This window comes from Musca autumnalis, unplaced genomic scaffold (genome assembly GCF_047663935.1).
Source record: "Musca autumnalis isolate F117 unplaced genomic scaffold, ASM4766393v1 scaffold_4, whole genome shotgun sequence".
NCBI lineage: Eukaryota > Metazoa > Arthropoda > Insecta > Diptera > Muscidae > Musca > Musca autumnalis.
In genome coordinates this window covers 107,767,793-107,789,483 of record NW_027411977.1, presented here as the reverse complement: position 1 = coordinate 107,789,483, position 21,691 = coordinate 107,767,793, and the positions used below count along the sequence as shown (strand labels likewise).

General features: G+C 34.9%; 1 protein-coding gene across 1 annotated transcript in view; it reads left to right on the top strand.

Annotated features, from left to right (window-relative positions):
* The window catches only part of LOC141402403 (uncharacterized), a 52,743-nt gene that overhangs the window by 4,048 nt on the left and 27,004 nt on the right, over positions 1–21,691 (top strand). The window contains exons 2-3 of the mRNA XM_073983534.1: positions 10,749–10,872; positions 10,936–11,021. Of these exons, the coding sequence (XP_073839635.1) occupies positions 10,749–10,872; positions 10,936–11,021 (210 nt within the window). The remainder of the gene's footprint in view (positions 1–10,748; positions 10,873–10,935; positions 11,022–21,691) is intronic.

The following is a 21,691-nucleotide window of genomic DNA, read 5'->3' as shown; positions in this document are numbered from 1 at the left end:
ATAATGCATTTAGGGCCGTTCTTATATCGTGTCTTTAAAGTCAATTTTTTTTATCCCTCACTTTGAAAAAAGTGGGGAATAAAGTTCCGATTATCGGCGATTTGTTATTACATCTTCCATTTGACATTAATATTATACATACGAGTATTATGTGAAAATATGACAATATCGAGCCGAAAGCTAGTACACTTCAAGTTTGAACTTGACCATTTAGCAGAAGTGCAACTTAGTGTTTTCACACAAGGTGAAAGATGTCAAATTCTAATGAGAATGTACTAAAAATTGTCGGCACTTTGCAGTGTCCATTGTTTGTTTATTCTCTCTTTTGCAAATAAAGCGTTGACATTCGATTTTCGACGATTGAAGTAATAACGTGGATTTTCGTCCACCTACTATTGGATTTTCGTCCACAACAGCTTTGTAAAAAAAGGTACAGATACTGTTTATACGAACAATATTTCTTAAAAAAATGATTAATTATTTTTATTACAACGAAATTGATACTGCTGTTGTTTGGTTTTTTTTTTTTTGTTTTATTTTCTTTTTATTGCCTACGCAAACAATAAGTAATGAATTGTTAAATAAATAACATCCCACACTCAAAATTTCAAGTTTCTAACTTCAGCCGTTTCGCCTGGGCGTTGATGAATCAGTCAGTCAGTGAATCACTTACCTCACTGCTCTTTTATAATTTACTAGCAAAGTGCCCGCTACATCGTATGCGGAAAGGGTATTAAAAACAAATAAACAATATATAATATGGAAATGGCGAACACTGAAAATTTTATTGTACTTATACAAATTTTAATCAATATTTATTGTTATTTTAGTACTGTTCGTATTGTTATTGTTATTTTAGTTCTGCCGTATCTCACCCTTACATGTTAACAGCGAGATCAACATTGCACACCAATACTCACAATAAATCCTAAAAATACAAATTCCAGCACTATCCCTACACCCAACAACAAATTGAGTGCCATTAAGTACTTACTCTTCGTACCCATAAGTACGATTTACCAAAACTACCACAATCATTCACTTCACCAGTAACCTTAATTCCAAAAAGCAGGATTCCAGCGCTATCGGTGCACTCAAATTCAAATTTGGTATATTTCGTGCCCATAAGTACGAATTTCAAAAACTACCTCCATGTCTCAATCCTACAGTCCAACCGTAGTCTTACCAAATTCCAGGATTCCAGCTCTATCCGTTCTCCCAAATACCCACTGTACCAAATTTAGTAACATTTAGTACTTTTCGTACCCATAAGTACGAATTTCCAAAACTACCTTAATCCTATACTCTAACAGTAATCTCAATTCCAAATTTAAGGATTCCATTTTGAGTTCTGAGTGAACCAAATATCTCCATACAAAAAATGGTCAATATCGGTCTAAGTTTAGGTATAGCCCCCATATAAACGTACCTCCCGATTTTCGAAATTTTGACTATTTTACCCACATTTTCCAACCGATGTGGCTGTAATTTTGAATTTTGTGTTCTGAGGGAACAACATACCACCTTGCAAGAAATGTTCAATATAAGTCCAAGTTTAGGTATTGCTCCCATAAAACGTACCTCCCGACTTAAGGAATTTTGACGATTTTACGGGCGTGGCGTAAGAGGAATAACTTAGCGGGTGGCAGATGGGGGCAGCTGGACTTTTTTTAATCGTGAACTAGAGACTTTCCCCTGCATTCTAAAAAAAATTTCGAGACTCACAAATGCTCACAACATTAGAAAAACTCAACATAAATTAATAGTGATTATATTAAGAATAGCACAAAAAGTCATTTATTAAGAATTTATTTTTAATGAAGTTAGAAAACGAATTATGAATTTGGTTTTTCGTAAAAACATTGCCAATGCCATCGACTATAAGTTTCATTTTGAAAATTGCACATGTACCTCTCCAATTTTTTATAATTTTACTCATAACCTACGAATGCTTTGCGAGTGTATTTTTCGTTTTTAAGGCCTCACATACAAATCACAACTTCTTCGACTTAACTTGGGGTATATCCGCTGTAAATTTACAAAAATAAGGCTGGATGTAAACAATTTGATATGTTTAGAGAATATTTATTTCAATCGCAATAAAATTTGTCGCCATCAATTTTTCGATTTTTGTCCACTGGCGGAACCACTGTGCGTTGACCCAAATCCAAATTATACGAAATGTAGTGCTTTTCGTATCCATAAGTATGAATTTCCAAAACTACCTCAATCCTACACTTCAACATTAATCTCAATTGCGAATTTAAGGTTTCCAGCTCTATTCGTTCACCCAAATCCAAACTGTACCAAATTTAGTATTTTTCTTACCCGTAAGTAAGAACTTGCAAAACTAACTCCATCTTACACCCCAACAGCAAGCTTAATTCTAAATTTCATTATTCCAGCTCTGTTCGTTCACCCAAATCCAAAATTGGTACTTTTTGTACCCATAAGTATGAGTTTTCAAAACTACTTCCATTTTACACCCCAAATGTAGCCTACGAAGTACGAATTTCCAAATTATCTCAATACCATACTCTAACATCAATGTTAATTCGAAATTTCAGGGCTACAGCTCTATCCTTTCAACCCAAATCCAAATTGTACAGAATTTAGTACCATATAGTACTTGTCGTACCCATAACTACGAAGTTTGAAAACTACTTCCATTCTACCCTCTAACAGTAGCGTTAATTCAAAATTTCAGGATTCCAGCTCTATCCGTTCGCCCAAATCGTAATTGTACCAAATTTAGTACCATTTAGTACTTATTGTACCCATAAGTACGAATTTTTAAAACTACTTCCATTCTACACTCCAACCTCAGCCTTAATTCAAAAATTTCCGGATTCCAGCTCTATCCGCTCAACCTAAATCCAAGTTGTACCAAATTTAGTACCATTTAGTACTGTTCGTATCCATAAGTACGAATTTTTAAAACTACTTCCATTCTACCCTCCAACCTCAGACTTAATTCAACAATTTTCGGATTCCAGCTCTATCCGCTCAACCTAAATCCAAATTGTACAAAATTTAGTACTTGTCGTACCCATAAGAACGAATTTTCAAAACTGCTTCCGTTCTACTCTCCAACAGTAGCCTTAGTTCAAAATTTCAGGATTCCAGCTCTATCCGTTCGCCCAAATCATAATTTTACCAAAATTTAGTACCATTTAGTACTTTTCGTACCCATAAGTACGAATTTTCAAAACTACTTCCATTCTACTCTCCAACAGTAGCCTTAATTAAAAATTGCAGGATTCCAGCTCTATCCGTTCGCCCAAATCATAATTGTACCAAATTTAGTACCATTTAGTACTGTTCGTAAACATGTGTGCACTTTTCCTAAAGCACCTCCTTATGTCAAACGTACCTTTTAACCTTGATTTTCACACCAAATTTCAACCTTTAACCTTTATCCGTTCATAAAATACGAATTGACACCAAAGCTAGTACACTTTAATACTTTTCGTACACTTATAGTTCGAATTTCTAAAAACCCTTTAGCACATCTTTCCTACACTCCATCAGTGACCTTCATTCCAAATTTCCGCCAAATGCAAACGGTACCATATTTAGTACCTTTTAGTACTTTTCGTACCCTTCCAGTTCCAAAAACCCAGCTTTATCTGATCCCTTCGGACCAAGAGTGATCCACACCCAAAATGTCAGGATTCTAGCTTCAGCCGTTTCGTGTGGGCGTTGATTAATCATATATATATATATATATATATATATATATATATATATATATATATATATATATATATATATATATATATATATGTATATATATGTATATAGATAAGTTGATATCAATAGGACTTAACGACTATTTTTATTGTCATATTCAACAATTATTTTTGCCTGCTGGACAATATTTTTCTCTTTTATTCGACAATTGTATTCTCTTCGCTCGGTATTCGATGCCGTGGTGAAACAAAACAATTTTCGTGAGTTTTTTATGAGTTCCCCTTATCTTTGTTTTTTATTTTATCTTTGTTCTTTTTTAGTGTATGTACATCATGAGATTCTCTTTTTTATTTGCTTCTTCTTTCTCATTCTTTTTTGTGTTTTGATAGTTGAGTTACACCACATTCCTTAAGTGTTTGGTCGTAATTTGTATTTATTTTCATATTTGTTCTGTTTTATGGTGTTCCATATGTTGAGTAGGTGCTTGGAGGATGAGGTCAATGGAGCAGTTGTTATCTTTCTTTATTCAATTTGTTGTCTTTTTAGTTAGACCTGGCAAAACTTGGCCGTGTGTAGTGTTTGTCAATGCTCATAATTTTATACGTCATATTTATACCAAAGTTATGTGGAAAGTGTATACGAGAATTATATACGATCAAATTAAAAATTTCAGTAACAGGTTTTCTGGGTTGACTATAGTTTTTTTGTAAAAATTCTAGATTATGATACTTCCTACCATAGGTATTGTCAATGATTTTTACAATATTGAGAAATTTCGCAAGTTGTTTATTGTTTTGTATGTTTGGAGCAAGCGTTGGTATTTTTGGATTTGCCATTGCAATGGTTGAACAAAACAAATGAATTGTTGGAACAAAAATAGATATTGTTGTTCCAACAAAAGCGAAAAATATTTGTTTCTCTGCGTTTAGTCGGGCTGAACTTTTTATACCCCCCACCATAAAATATTCTGAACTAAAACGGAATAATTATTTTCTTTCCTGTCAACAATTTTAGGTAAAAAAGCAAAAATATGTTTTCAATCGATCGGGAACTTTATATCCAAAAAACCGAAATCGGGAGGTACCGTTATATGGGAATCTACCAAAATATGGATTCTGCTGACAATTTAACATGGTGGAGATGTTGTGTGTCCACTGGGTTCCAAAACGTGGACCTGTGTTTGCAGTTTTTGGAGGAGATATTTTGTGATCACTTGGAACCTCAACTGTCAAATAACAGGTAGTTCGGTGAAAATTTTTAGCTAAAATCCTCAATATACCATAAATCGGGAGGTACCGCTGTATGGGGCTATACCAAAACATGGACCGTTGTTGATAGTTTTTAGTGGAGATGTTTTGTGTTTGTGTGGGCAGCTGCCCCTCGCTAGATATTCCTGGCTACGCACATGGGTGTAGGGTATCACATTGTAGGCCCCGTCCGACTATAGCCCTATCTTACGTATTTTATTTTGACATTTTTGAGCAAACTATCTAAAATTTGACATTTCAAATTCTAAGTGATCATAAAACTTCCATGTTTTGGTATATCCCCCATATAACCGTACCTCCCGGATTTCTGTATTTTGAGGGTTTCAGCTACATTTTTGGATTGAACTGCCCGTATGTTGACATTTGATTTTGCCGAAATAGCTATAATTTGACATTTGATGTTCTCGGTGGTCGCAAAATTTCTATACCAAAAATTATCTACATAGGTCCATGTTTTGGTGTAGCTCGCATATAACGATACCTCTCGATTTTAGGTGTTTTGAGAAATGTAACTACATATACTGACCGAACTTCTTTAATTTGATATTGGAGGTTCCCAGTGTTTCCAAAACTTTTATGGTGGAGGGTATAACGATTTTCTACTTGTTATACCCTACACCACTATGTGGAAAGGGTATTATAAGTTTGTTTTGGGAAAAATTCATGTAACACCGCGAAATATTCGTCGGAGACCCCCAATGTGGTATACCAATCTTCATATCTCGACGAGATAAAACGATTTTTAGATGTTTGTCCGTCCGTCCGTCCGTCCGTGTGTCCGTCTGTCCATTATAAATTGTAATCAAACTCCAGGCCGCAATTATGGACCGATCGTCACGAAATTTGGTATGGTCGGTTTCACATCAGAATAGATCGCAATTTTAATTGGTGATGATCGTGAAATATTTAGCGGGTGAAATGGACCAAAAACTAAATTTGTCGCAATGTCTGTAGGTCGCAATAATAGTCCGATCAACGCGAAATTTTAAATAAGGGAAGAGTATATAACAAAGAAGATGCCTGCAATTTGAGATGGCGATCAGATAATATTTAGAGGGTTAAATGGACCACAACTTTTGTGTGAAAATTGTGAAAATTTTTAATATACAGCTTATATCTTTGTTCCTGAAAGACGCAATCCTCCCTCGTGAGTTATATTTGTAAGCCGATCTTTTGATCTTTCTATTGATGTCAATTATGTTGATGTACATGATCAGATAACAGAGTTACAGCCTAATATATCCAGTTTTTTTGTTTGTAGTATAATCATAAACACGCTAGAGGTCGCAATTATAGCTCACTAGTCACGAAATTTTGCACGAGGTAAGAGTTTAGGTAAAAGAAAATGCCTATAATTTTGCATGATGATCTGATATTATTTAGCGGGTGACATAGACCATTACTTTCGTATGAAAAATATACAAATTTTATTTTTGGTCCATATTTTAATTCCTGGAGGGCATATACCGGCAAAATAGCCTACATATGGAAAAATTACTACTGACCTTTCCCGTGATGCACATTGCAATAATGTATCTGCTATGTAACGGGCCTACTGCATAATATATAATGAGTTTTGTGTAGAGAACGAAAATTTCCTCCCATGCTACAAATTATCTCTATTATGACAGAGGAATTTTCAGTTCAGTTGTCCAACTGGATGTTTTACGACCAAAGATGTGTCTCATTGAAATAATGGTTTTAGACCCTAAGTATGTTTGGGCGAAATTCGTTTCAGACAACTTGGAGTCGATTTAACCCTGTCCGTTCATCTGTCACTCTTACTGTCTAGATGGCTGGTGCGCTCGATAACTCTCGAACGGATCTACCGATTCGAACCAAATCTTATACTTCGTAATATTTTGCGCAAACTTAGTTTAAGTTCAAATATAAGCTATATAGGTCCACACCTCCCCCACAAAAGTTCAAAATTCTTCGAAAAATTGTGTGAACGATGACTGGCGAAGTGAGCAAACGATTGATAGATCGGTTAAAACTATATCGGTCCACACCTTCGGGTACTTCCCACACAAAATTCGGAAAAGTGAAATTTAAGAGTCCTCTAGAATCGTCTTGAATTTTTTAAGCAGATTGTCCTTGCGGTCCCCTTTACGATGGTACAATTGAAATAGCAAGTCAATACTTCCAGAGATTATGTCCAAAAAGCTCCAAAACCCCTGAAATACAAACAAGAAACCTAAAAAAATGGCAAATCCGCAAGATAACTTTCAAGGGGATTTCCAAACTTAGCACACCGTATTATTTCATCCAGTCATGTATCAGGTTGGAAAATGGACTATACCGTCCTTCGAGTACCTCCACACAAAAATTGGGGAAAGTGCTGTTTGAGGACTCGTATCGAATCTATTTGAATTTTTGGAACGAGGTTCTTTTCACGGTCCTTATTGCAACGGTAAAATTTTTCCTGGGTAAGTCCATACTTCCTAAGATATTTGTAAAAGGGAGGGACAAGGGAGGCTTCTCTTATGTCAATGGATTCATATTAAGTTATTGATATGTGACCTAGTTTTTATCGCCGATTCCGGACGGCGTGTCCTAAGTTGCTACTTGTAGAGACGTTTTTCAAGGCTGAAATACTCAGCAAATATCGCCAACATTACTAAGGGGTATTTTGCCACCGTTTAAAATTTGAAGTGGCCAGGCCTGGGAATCGAACCCGGACTTTCAGCGTCCACATAGCCAATTCCTAGAGGTTGTGGTGTAGGGTATCACATGGTCGGCCCGTCCGACTATAGCCTTTGCTTACTTGTTTTTTTGATAGAAATCGTCAATATTTATCAGGGACGCGCTTTTTTGCAAAGACAGTACAGTGAGTGAGGGCGCCCACTGAGTTGTTTTTGCATTTGCTTTTCTCACTTACAGTGTAATGCTATGTTTACATTTACGAAATCCACTCGTTTTCATCTGTCAATTCCTTTGTGTATACGTCAAATGGAATCTCATCTGAAATCATTGGATTTCATTTGACGTTTGAGCAATGGAATTGACAGTTGAAATCGAGTGGATTTCGTAAATGTAAACATAGTATAAGTGAATGAAAACAAACAATAAACATCATGTGGTTGTTTTCTTCATTCATAAATACACACATACTAAAACATTGATGGAAATTCTTGGGCGACGCTGATATATATCAATGTTTTGGTGTAGCCCCCATACAACGGTACCTCCCAATTTTCGGTATTTTGAAGATTTTAGCTACAATTGTTAACTGAACTAGCTGTAATATGACATTTGAGGTTCTCAGTGGTCATGCAACTTCTCCATCAAATATCGAACTAGCTGTAATTTGACATTTGAATTTTCAGTGGCCACGAAACTTCTTCACTAAAAATCGTCAACATAGGTCCATGTTTTGATATAGCTACCATAGAATAGTACCTACCGATTTTCGGTATTTTGAGGGTCTTAGTTACATTGTTTGACGAAACTACTAGTAATTTGACTTTTGAGGTTCCTTGCAATGATAAAACTTTTCCACCAAAATTTGTAAAGGCATGTAGACACTTTGATATAGCTCCGTTCACCTGGCTGAACACATTTTTAGATTAGTGTCCACCTAAAATTGTAAAAGGAAACTAATTATTCCATTTTAATTAAGATTATTTTATGGCGGAGGGTATAAAAAGTTCGGCCGGCCGAACTTAACGTTTTTTATACCTTCAGCATTTATGCTAACGAGGATATATACACTTTCATACGGGCAAACGGATAAACCGATTTGGTCCAATATTTGGCTTTCGCAATATTGTGTACAAACTTAGTTTAAGTTCGAAGATGGGTTATACTGGTCTACTCCTTCCGGTACCACCCCCACAATCGTTCGAAAATGTTCGGAAAATTTGTGCGCACGATAACTCTTGAAGGGAGTAACCGATTTGGTCCATACTTTGCACATCAGGAAATTTCTACCAAACTTAGATGAGGTTACAATATGGACTCAATATGTCCACTCCTTCGGGTACCTCCCACTCAAAATTTCGGAAAAGTTCAGTTTAGGATCTGCTCTCGAATAGTTTTGATGTTTGTTGTAACAACTTGTATTCACGGCCCCCATACGGCTTTACAAGTTTCATCAGGGGCAAAACCATACTTCCTGAGAAAATAGCCTGAAAGGTTCAAAAAAGCCCCTATGACACCGAGTGTAGTGGTTGGAGCGCAAGGTAACTCTCGAACGGATCTGCCGATTCGATCCAAAAGTTGGTCTTTATAATATTTTGTTCAAACTTAGTTTAAGTTCGAAGATAAGCCATACCCACAAAAGTTCAAGAATGTTCGTAAAAATTGTGCGCACGATAACTCTTGAAGGGAGGGTCCATACTTTACGCATCTAAATATATCTACCAGATATAGATCAGGTTCGAATATGGACTATATTTGTCCACTTTTTTGGGTACCTCCCACACAAAATTTCGGATAATTTCACTTTAAGACCTGCTCTTACACACAGACAGTATTGGCAAGACAATAGCAAAATTACAAGCCATTTTCACCAGTACATTTATACTTTTCTCTATACATATTTAAACATTTATAAATGTATTTGTGCAAAATGTTTGTATTTTTGCTATTGTCTTGCCAATACTGGCATTTGTAAACGCAGGGTAACTTTGATTTCTGTTGAAACAACTTGCAATCGCTGTCACAATTACGACGGAAAGAGTTTTTTCAGTGGCAAGTCCATACTTCTTGGGAAAACAGCCCGAAAGTTGTATGTATGGTACCATATGTGGTAGCTGGAGAGCACAATAACTCTCGAACTGATCAACCAATTTGGTCCAAAATTTGACCTTCGTCATATTTTGTCCAAACATAGTTTAACTTAATGGCCCATATCGGTCCTCTCCTTAGGATAACTCCCCGTCAAAAGTTCAACATTTGTGTCCAAGTCCAAGCAACACTTTTGAACTTTAATCCTAAACCACATTTTTGTCGGGTAGTTCAAATGTCCAAAATTCTGAAAAGACCCTAAATACATTCGATCTGTCCGCAGATGAATGTTCCAATTCACATAGGCTGAGGGTATATCTCTGTCGGCAAAGCCGACTGATACTTTTTTACTTATTACTTTTTAATATTTATTTTACCAACGTCAACAAGAAATGTTGGAAGTAATTGTTTTGAGTATCTACTTCATCTTACACATAATATGATAAAATATCTTGTAGTTTTTACGATTTCCAGATAAAAATAAATAAGAATTACTTTTTTGTATTTTTCCAAATTATGAATTGCCGTTGAGGTACTCAAGGACTAAACCTATCATTGAATTCAACATCCGTTCCTTGAGTCTGCTCTATTTTTAGAGTTTATTGTACAGGTAGAATTATCAAATATTTTGTTTAGTGTTTGTGTCATATTTACGGTACCATATGTTAAGGAACATTTTGTTTCCGAACCCTGCTTTTCTTTAAATGACGATGTAAGCTCAGGGAAGATGTACCTCCAATCTGACGAAATGTGTACGAGTATTAGACCTTAGTAAACGTGGCCTACTTACATACTTAATGGCTATACACTTAGACACAGAGTAGTGTCACTTCCTTCAACATGAAAAAATACCACATCCTAATCTATCTACACAGCCCCAGAACAGATGTAGAACACCTGCCTCAATATTTATGCATTAAAATCCGCATAACTGGTGACATTAAAAATTAGTGTATTTAAAGTTCATTCATGTATATTTATTCAATGTTGAGAAGCGCAACAGGTTCAGCTGGTATTATATAAAAAAATGTATTTATTTTTTCTCACTCTACATAGATATACTATGGCTTTTCAGCCTCGATTGGAATAATGAGTCTTATCGATGAATGGGACTTTTTACTAGGAAAAAAAGACAAGCCACGGGGCGAAACTATTATCGAAAAAGGTGACATTACCAAAAGTAATTTAATTCTTTTTTTTAATTTTAAGTTCATTTCACAATAATCCTTATTCTATTTTATAGCACATGTGATATTCAATATTATAACATTGACAGTTTCAATGGGATTGGTCTTTTCATCAGTTCTATTGATATTTGGCCTGAAAAGGGTAAGTAGTAAGTGTTAACATAACTACTTGTATTGCAGTGAAACGATAAGTTCTAAGCATTGCTATTAACTACAGTACGTTGGGCAAAAGAATTCGTTTTGGGAAATGTGCTTACAAACATACAGTATGCAACGTTCATATTCGCACACACCTCAAAAACCGCAAGTATATTTGGTCTAAAACTTATTGTAATTTTAGAATACAGTTTCGAAAATCATGTTATGTCAAGACAAATGGGAAATTACGAGAACAAACAGATTAGTAGGGCGAAAATTTCCCCGAAAATGTATATAAATAAATAAAAATAAATTTATTTTTCAATTTTTAAATCTTTCTTCGTTATAGTAATCCCCATATAAAATATTAAATATATCTATATATATAAAATTGAAATTTGTTTGTCTGTTTGTTTGTTTGTGCCTTATAGACTCGAAAGCCGCTGAACAGATCTTACTGAAATGTTTAGGGTACATTGCTACATGGCCTGGAATGAAAATAGGCTATATCATTTTTTGCAATTTCTAGATGATCTGGAGATATAACATCAAAACCGGAGGTATCTCCAAAAAATTTAGATTTTGTATGCAAATATTTTAGAACTATTACAGATACAATCTCCAAATTTTGTATGTGTCACGGCATTTGATGTAGAAACAAATTTACCAAATTATATCAAAATCGGTTCAGATTTGGACATAGCTCCCATACACATATATTTTCGGCCGGCTTCCTTGTTATATGTACCAAACACGCTATATATGCAGTGTTGCCGAATTTGCTGATTTATCGTCATTTTGACGATTTTTTGGCCCAAAATTGAAAAATGACGATTTGACGATTCTATGGTCCAAAATGACGATTTTTCACGTAAGCCAGAAATGCATGAAATAAGAGACTATAACTACATTTTGACCAAAGTTTCACGAGAGATTTTAAGGAAAGCAATGTTCCAAACTCGATTTTTGAGGTTTTTTAATGTTTTATAGCAATTTCCAGACGGATTGGCTATATTTAGGCACATATCTGGCATATCTAGTTCATAGTTCATAGTTTTTGCCTTACATTCAAATTACATGAGCTGACAATTTTCGTTTAGATGGATGAAAATCTTTCTTAAAAGTTTTCGAAATAAAATATTAATTATATATATTTTGTTATAAAAAATATTAGTCCAGCTTTATTAACTTCCTACAAATGCCCTCTATAAGCTATCAGCCAGTTTTGAATGACAATTTTTATCGATTTTCGACTGCCCAACAACCAAAATGTACGTGTAGGGACAAACATGGACGGTCACACTGTCAAGCTATCGATATTTGAGCTAAGCTACCATTTAAAATGACAATGTGTACCCAGCTTTACCATGCTGCATTACTTCAAACTCGATAACCATAGGAAAACTATCATCTTCTGAAAGCTGTTTTTATAGAAGTATTTAAGTGATATTGGGTTAGATTTATTGCTGTGGGTTGTATACCTTATGTTGTCAGTCTCATTCACAAAAATATCTGCGAAAAATCGCATTAAACGGAGTTTTGGACCATGTCGACGATTTTTTTGACGATTTTTCAAATATTGTTGACGATTTGACGTTTTTTTTGACGATTTCCGATCAAAAACTGTCGGCAACGCTGTATATATGTCCAATTTCGCTGAAATTTTGAATGACTGACGGAATTTGTTCAAGAAACAAATGTGCCAAATTATATCGAGATTGGTTCAGATTTGGATATAGCTCCCATATACATATATTTTCGGCCGATTTCTTTATTTTATCCACCTAACACGCTATATATGTCCAACTTCGCTAAAATTTAGAATGTGTGATGGATATTGGCCTAGAATATATGTGCCAATTTATATTGGAATCGGATCAGATTTGGATATAGCTCATATATATTTTTTCTGCCGACTTCATGTATTTGAGGCACGAAACACGCTATTTATATCCAATTTCACGCTATTTATATCCAATATATAACGCCTTCATATCTCCTATATTTATTCGTTAAAATATTAAAAACGTTGATATAATTATGCATTCCATTATATTTTATCGTAGTCGGGGCAGCAAAGCGCACCGGGTTCAGCTAGTTTGCATATAAAATATGGAATTAATAACGATTTCATTAATTTTTTAGGTTTGTACAAATATGAACATTGCATACTGGACATATACAGTGACTGTCATTGAAAACAAGTAAGAAAGTATCAGTCGGCTTTGCCGACAGAGATATACCCTCAGCCTGTATATATTGAAACAATTTTTTCCCAAAAAAACGTATGTATTTTGGTTTTTTTTTTTAAAGTTTGGGAATTTGAACTAAAAGGAATGGATCTACATTGACCATTATGGAAGTGGATCTCCAGCCACTACATATGGTGCCATAGGGGGTTATTACACCATTCGGGATGTTTGCTCAAGAAGTATGGACTTGCCCCTGAAAAAAACGTTTACCATCGTAATTGAGGCAGCGAATGCAAGTTGCTTCAACAAAATTAAAGTGATTCGAGAACAGGTCTTAAAGTGTACTTATCCAAAATTTTGTGTGGGAGGTACCGGATGGAGTGGACAAATTTAGTCCATATGTGAACCTGATCTATGTCTGGTAGATATATTAGGAATAGAGTTTCTGGTCGAGAATTCCCGGCCCGGGATTTCCCGGGAATTCCCGAAATTTTTTGAACGTGATTTCCCGGGAAATTTTTTTGAAATTCCCGGGAATATGGGTATTTTTATTTTCATGTATAAGTCATGTATAGTATTCTCTGCCCTTCCCTAAAGTAAATCAATTTCAACTACACCCACTTTAAAACCTTGTTGTTTTTAAAATTTGAAAACATCAAATCTGTGATTAAGCTGGGCTTACTTTAAAAATAAAAAGTAAACACATATCACAACAAAACTGCCAAAGTGAATCTAAGTCATGTATATTTTTATACTTTCCGCCAAAATATGGAGGGTATAATTAAAGTTGTCATTCGGTTTGTAACACATCGAAATATTCATCGGGGACCCTATAAAGTATATATCTTCTTGATCCGGGTAAAATTCTATGTCGATATAACCATGTCCGTCCGTCCGTTCGCCCGTCTGTTGAAATCAAGATACAGCTAGCAATATTTTGAAGGTTGTGGCCTCAATATTTCTGCGAAATGGATGAATTTTGATATTTAATCTTCGTTGGTGGTATAAAACTTTCCCCTAGAAATTTGTCGGTACAGGTCCACGACTTAATATAGCCCCCATAGAACGGTACCTGCCGATTTTCGGTATTTTTGAAGGTTGTGGTCTCAATATTCCTCCGAAATGGCTAAAATTTGGTATTTGGTATTTGTTGGTGGTATAAGACTTTCCCCAGAAATTTGTCTTGTACTCAAAACGTCAGCCGTATACAAATTCGCTATAAACGGATTTGTTCTATGATTAACACGCTCTTCGAACTATAAGAACAACATACCATATCGTTGACTTTAAAAATCTAATCGGACAGCACTCTTTGATATCAAGGAAGCTTTGCTAGGATGGTAGTGCGAAACATATATTTTATATAACCTCCGAATATTAGTCAGGAATAATTGGATTTTGATAGCATACATATAGATATTCTTGAACAGCTGCCATATGCCGTATATGATTTATTGGTTTTTCAAGATTTTGGCGCAACGTCTTTTAAGATGTTTGCTATTGCTTTTTGACCCTTTTGTATTTTACCCTTAATATTGTTCCAAAGAGATAACTAACGTCACAACTACGCATAAAGGGAGTAAGTACTTCATGTTTGCTTACTGTCTGTCACGTCTATTCCCCACGGAATCGATTTCCCATTGTCCCGGGAATTCCCGGGTTCCCGGGAATGAGAAATTTTCATTCCCGATTTCCCGGGAATGAAAAAAAGTCGGGAATTCCCAAACTCTAATTAGGATGTGCAAAGTATGGATTACATCGGTCACTTCCTTCAAGAGTTATCATAATTATGAAACGAGATGAGATGTTTTAACAATTCAAGAAAAAAAATTTGTAGGCTGAAAAGTTGTCTAGTTGCAGTATCGTTATACTAAAATTTTACCGGATAACAAAAAATGGGCATTTTCAAATTGAGCATTCAAAATGATGCACCACAATAATCGATTAATAATTTCCAATTTTTTCGCTTTTTATGCATTTTAGTAATCAGAATGGTGGAATAACTGTTTCCCTGTCGTTTTCAGTAATTTTTGTCATTGATTCCGATAGAAAAAATATGTTTCTGACGTAATTTTGGCTTGATTGTAATTAATGTCCCTTTGTAGGCAATTTGGATAGAAATTGCTAGTTTTTAAAGTTATTTTCCAAAAAATGACTTTGAAAAATCATTAACGGTTATGTCTAGAGTACGTACAAACAATTTAATGACATGTGGAAAGTCCGGTAGTAGCCAGACTTGCCCCGTATTAGACTAGTCTTTAACGGAATTGCCCTAATAGTGGAAAATCGGGGCATAGAACAATAGAGATTAGAGACTGTATAGGTTTTTCATTAAGCGCTTTCTCAAATTGCCAGAGAACACAGCAACTTACGTTCTAGCCCTAGAAACATGATATGTATACACGTATGGACTTCACCTAGAATATATGTCAAAAGCACTGTTTGAATATAAACAAGATCAACTATCACATACCTCGTTAATAAAATAGTCAAAAATTCCAGAAGTAAGAGAAACCCATTGCAATTGAATATGTATTCCCAACGCCAAATATCGTACATTAAGAAGGCGAGATCGGTAATTCTTCGATTGAATTTTCACACCCGAACCTACATTTTTTGAAAGTACATATTTAGACTACAAAAACCCTAGTAGGGTTTTGTCCTGTCATTCAGTTCGGATTTTATGGCCTCATCTAAACCGGGTTAAATCTACACTTTTTATACCCTACACCACTATGTGGGGAGGGTATTATAAGTTGGTTTTGGTCAAAAAGTTTGTAACGCATCGAAATAATGGTCGTAGACCCATATTTATATATATCAAAATGAATGTCTCGACGAGCTGAATCGATCTGGCTATGTGTGTCCGTCCGTCTGTCCGTCTGTCCATCTAAACCTTGTAATCACGCTACAGGTCGCAATATTGATCGGATTGTCACGAAATTTTGGGTGTTGATGGGGGTCCCGGAGGGGAAGAAGCCTATTGATTTTGGTGATGGTCGGATAATATTTAGGGGTCGGAATGGGCAAAAAATTATGTGGATAAAAAGACAGCGTTTTTTCCAAAGCGAATATCTCAGCTTCTATATGGGGTATACCAAAAGCAAAACCTGACAATGAAAGTAGAAAATATCACCTTTCTAATGATGTAAAGTAGGTTCTTGTAGGTGATCAAATAACGAAGATATCACAATAGTCGCAAATAAACCCCAAATTTTCATGCTTGCGATTTTAGTTATAATGACGAATATCACCTTTACAATGATGCAAACTAGGTCGGCGTAGGTGACCAAATAGCGGAGATATCACAATAGTCGGTAATTCATCCCATTTTCCATTTTTTTGGAAATCACGCTACAGGCCGCAATTTTGATCGGATCGTCACGAAATTTTGAGAGTTAATGGAGATCTCAAAGAGGAAGAAGCCTATTGATTTTGGTGAGGGTCGAATAATATTTAGGGTTCGGAATGAGCAAAAAACTTATTTGGATATAAAGACAACGTTTTTTTCCAAAGCGAATATCTCAGCTTCTATAAGGGGTATACAAAAAGCAAAACATGACAATGAAAGTAGAAAATATCACCTTTCTAACGATGTAAAGTAGGTTCTCGTGGGTGATCAAACAACGAAGATATCACAACAGTCGCAAATTAAACCCAAATTTTCATTTTTTCGATTTTAGTTATATAGACGAATATCACAGCTTTGGTTGGATACTTTCCAAAAACAAAGCCTTACTATGAAAGTAGAAGATCCCATCTTTACAATGATGCAAAATAGGTCGGCGTAGGTGACCAAATAACGGAGATATCGCAATATTTGATAATACATCCCATTTTTCTATTTTTTTGGAAATCACGCTACTGGGCGCAATTTTGATCGGATCGTCACGAAATTTGGAGGGTTAATGAGGGTCTCACAGAGGAAGAAGCGTGTTGATTTTAATGATGGTCGGATTATATTTAGGGGTCGGAATGAGCAAAAACTTTATTTGGAGAAAAAGTCAACATATTATTCCAAAGCAAATATCTCAGCGTCTATAAGGGATCTACAAAAAGCACAACATGGCAATGAAAGTAGAAAATATCACCTTTACAACGATGTAACGTAGGTTGTCGTAGGTGGTCAAACAACGAAGATATCGCAATAGTCGCTAATAAAACCCAACTTCTCATTTTTGCGATTTTAATAGTAATGACGGATATCACACCTTTGGTTGGGGACCTTCTAAAGGCAAAGCCTGACTAAGAAAGTTGAAAATCCCATATTTGAAATTATGCAAAGTAGGTTGGCGTAGGTAGTCAAATAATAGAGATATCGCAATAGTCGTAAATGCATTCCTTTTTCCACTTTTTCTGCAATTATCAGCCTATTGATGTTGGTGATGTCGACAGTAGTCAAATATAAAATTAAATATTAATTATTTTGGTTCAGTTCGCCTTAAGTCATTTGGTATAAAAGCCAGATAGGTGGAAACTTTCGTATCTCCATAAACGAAATATTTTCGAGTGAAAATATTATTCACAGAGGTAGTCGTGTAGGGTATCACATAGTCGGCCCGACTATAGCCTTTTCTCACTTGTTTGCAATTATCAGGCCTTTATCTCAGAAACGAATAGGAATTTGGCCTTGCTGTCTTTAGCAATATTGTAGCCCTAAACTAGTAGAACTTATCTTTTGAAAAAACCACATAAGAAAAACTCCATCTAGGGCATCAAAATCTTTAAAATATAGAAAATTTTACGTAATTGCTGAAATTCTGGTCAGTATCGGCTAAACTATTGGAACCAAGTAACATTTTGCAAAAAATTTCCAAATAAAGTTCTCAACAATTCTTTAGAACATTCTGAAACTCTAAAATGCTTACTTCATGTTGTTTCAGCGGTATTTTCCATCATATCGTTTACAACACGTATTTCAAACACAGTTCACATCAACAGTTTATTCTCGCATTTCGGATTTCACTACATTATTGACATTTTTATTAAATCGTCGTTGAAAAATGTATTGAAAACAACGGCATAGAGGCATTTTACAACAATGACATGTTCTGAAGAGTTGTGTATTACATTCCGGGGAATATTTTTTCAAAAGAAAATATTCAGAAAAACTAACGGTTTTGGAGATACGGTGCGAAATGTATAAAAATTGTGGAATTTTTGCATATATCTTGAAATTTGAGGCAATAAATGTTGTTTTCCGAGTTCATTATTTCTCCAAATATTTTATTCTTGCCCTTATCTAGAAATTTGCTTCAGAGGTCAGAAGAAGATTCGCATTGATTTCAGAAATATAGCCCCGAATTCTTTAAAAACTCAATATTTAACCATGTTTAGATGGGGCCATAAAATCCGAGCTGGATCTAACACAACAAAACCCAACTAGGGTTTCTTGTCGTTTGGGTCTGTACTTTAAAAAAATCTTCAGTTCGAATTGCTTGCACAAGATCACCTTAAAAATGTTGCACAGTGTTATCAAACATGCCGTAAACCTTTATTTTTCAAAATACTTATATCGGTAGGTATGTGCATATTTTTACAATCTTAGTTTTATATTATAACGTTTTTGAAAAAATTAAGCTATTGAATTGAATTAGTAATTTTTTGGAAAATAACTTCAAAGACTAGAAATTTCTAGCCAAATTTCCTACAAAGGGACATTTATTGCAATCATGACAAAATTACGTCAGGAACATCTTTTTTCTATCGGAATCAATGACAAAAATTACTGAAAACGACAGGGAACCAGTTATTCCACCATTATGATTACTAAAATTGTATAAAAAGCGAAAAATTTTAAAACTATTAATAGTGATTATTGTGGTGCATCATTTCCAATGCTCAATTTGAAAATGCCCATTACACAGTGGATTCACTTGTATGAGGAAAGTGGCTATAAATATTTAGAGTGTAAAAATCAAGTCAATGCGCCGGTTACAGCTTTGTACTGCTGCGAGCGTAACATTCTCCCCTCTTTCCCCTCTGGAGGGGCATACGGTAAGAATTGTTGTATGCTGTTAATACAATATGACATGAACAAAGGTCCCGATTATCTTATGATGCAAAAATAGGTTTGGGGAAACAAAACAATCTCCAAAACAACATAAAATCCAACCAATTTAGCGGACTAAAAAAATCAAAATTTTTGTCTGAAAATTGGTAAAATTTTTATATAGATCTTATAGCGTTCTTTCTGGAAGGCACGTACCGCCAACGTAAGACAAATTTGGAAGAAAATTTCTTCATCTTGCCACTGATGCCAATTATGTTACTGTACGTGGTCGGATAACAGAGTTATACGCTAATATATTCATTGAAACCCTATTCTATGGTAGCTTTAGTCAGTGACCCACCATTTATAGTCTGGCACTAGATGGCAGCTGATTTTAATACTGAATAATCTTAAACCCATGACCTACTTTGGAAAATTATTCCCGAGGTGGGCACTGGTGGGCATCATGACTAAAACCTTATGTCAAATTTAAGTATATGATCGAATTGCCATTACAAAATACACTAAGAAAATATGCAGCTAACTAGAATTCCAAATCACGCAAAACCACTATTTTTTAATGAATATTAAGCTATTACCTCCTTCTTCAAAATCCACTATATTATATTGCTATACGTATTAGTTTCGCGATATTTTGAATATATTTACCTGCACTTCAAATATAGGTTGTATTCACAACAAAAAATATTAGTCAAATGTTCCGACTTTTGAAGCTATTCTTAAGAAGATCGCGTTCGAATGAAACAAAAACTAATATATTTTTAAAAAGGTTCATGTCTTAGCTGTCTGAATTGCCAGATGTTGTACCAAAATTTTGACATGCATTTTTTTTATTTTTGGCCAATGGGTGGATCCACTGTGCATTATTTGTTTTCCGGTAAAATTTTAGTATAACGGTAGTCAAAACGAAATATTTTTTGCATGCCATCTTAATAAGAACTTTTCAGCCTACAAAAATAGTTTTTTTTTTTTTTTTTGAATTGTTAAACAATCTCAACTCGTTTCCAAGTTATCAACGTTTAGATTTTTATTTCAGGTTGCATCATTTTCAGTGACAGTAACTGTAGGTGGCGCAAAAGTAAACTACCGAAGTTTTTTGGCTGTAATTTAAAAAAAAATATGAAAAACTTTGATTCTTCTTGTGGATTATTTTTATTTCGTCTTTTAATTTTTTTCATCAAGTCGAGAATATGATGTCAGGTAAATGGCCGCCGCCACAGTTTATTGTCATTTGAGCCCTTTTTATGGCATTTTCCATCACTTTGGCCAAAACTTCCGGCGATAGGTCCTCACATTCTTGACGGATATTGTCTTTAAGAGCCAAAAGAGTTTGAGGCTTGTTAACATGCAGCGGTCAAATCAGGCGATCTTGCTGGCCAGTGCAAATCGCCAAAACGGAAGATTAGGCGCCCGGGAAATGCATACTTCAGCATATCCCACCGTTCTGGAGCAGTGTAACTTAACATTGTTTATTAAGGTGTCAAAACAGAACTGACATTAGGGGCCAATCGCAAAATGTATAGCATTTTCTGATAGGAGGATTAGTTTTGCGCCACCTTGTATATACATTTTCCCATAATTCTGATTCATTTCATTTATTGTACATACAATGCTTGGTACTGGTACTAGTGCACTGTTAAAAGGTATAATAAAAGCGTAATTCAATCAAATATAATTAAATTTGTCAAGGGAGTTTGTTATTTTTTCCAGCCACTACAATTGGCGTCCTTAGAAACACCGTTCGGTCTCGGCGATAAAAATGTGTAGACTAATAAATATGTAGACAACAAAAGCTTTCATTTTCTATTCCTAACAGCTGTCACACAAAATGATGTTAGGGCTGGTCATCTGTGTCACGGCTGACTTGGGCTAGTGAAATGAATCGACTTCGAAAACAATTTATTCATTCATAAGACAGTGTTTTAATATAAATTTTAGTTTCAATGCACAGGGTAGCTTTCACTCAAACCATAAACAACTATTTGCAACATAGGTACATACATACGGTAAACAGCAAATATCCTTTACAATTCCATTTGAAAGAAAAAATAAAAAATTTTTTGCGAGCACCTCTACGATTTTTGATATAAAGGTTAAGAACAAAATTATGGTTTCAAATCTGTTCACGTTCACAAAATTGGCCGATGAGCGCAAAAGTTATAGCGCTTTTTATTCTCTTATAAAGAAAAAACATTTTAAAATTTCTTATTTGTTGTGTTGAGAAAATGTATGCATATATCATTAACAGCATTTGACATCTACCCATAGATGCACCATAATTTCTAAATTTGTTTTTATTTTCGCGGAAAATCAAAAAAAAAAAAAAAAAAAAAATCTGGGAGCAAACCTAAATTATACTACCTCAGAGTCCGTATAAACTTCTAAAAAATAAATTAAAAACAAGTACGAAAAGCGTTAAGTTCGGTCGGGCCGAACTTTTTATACCCTCCACCACAAATTTCAGCCATT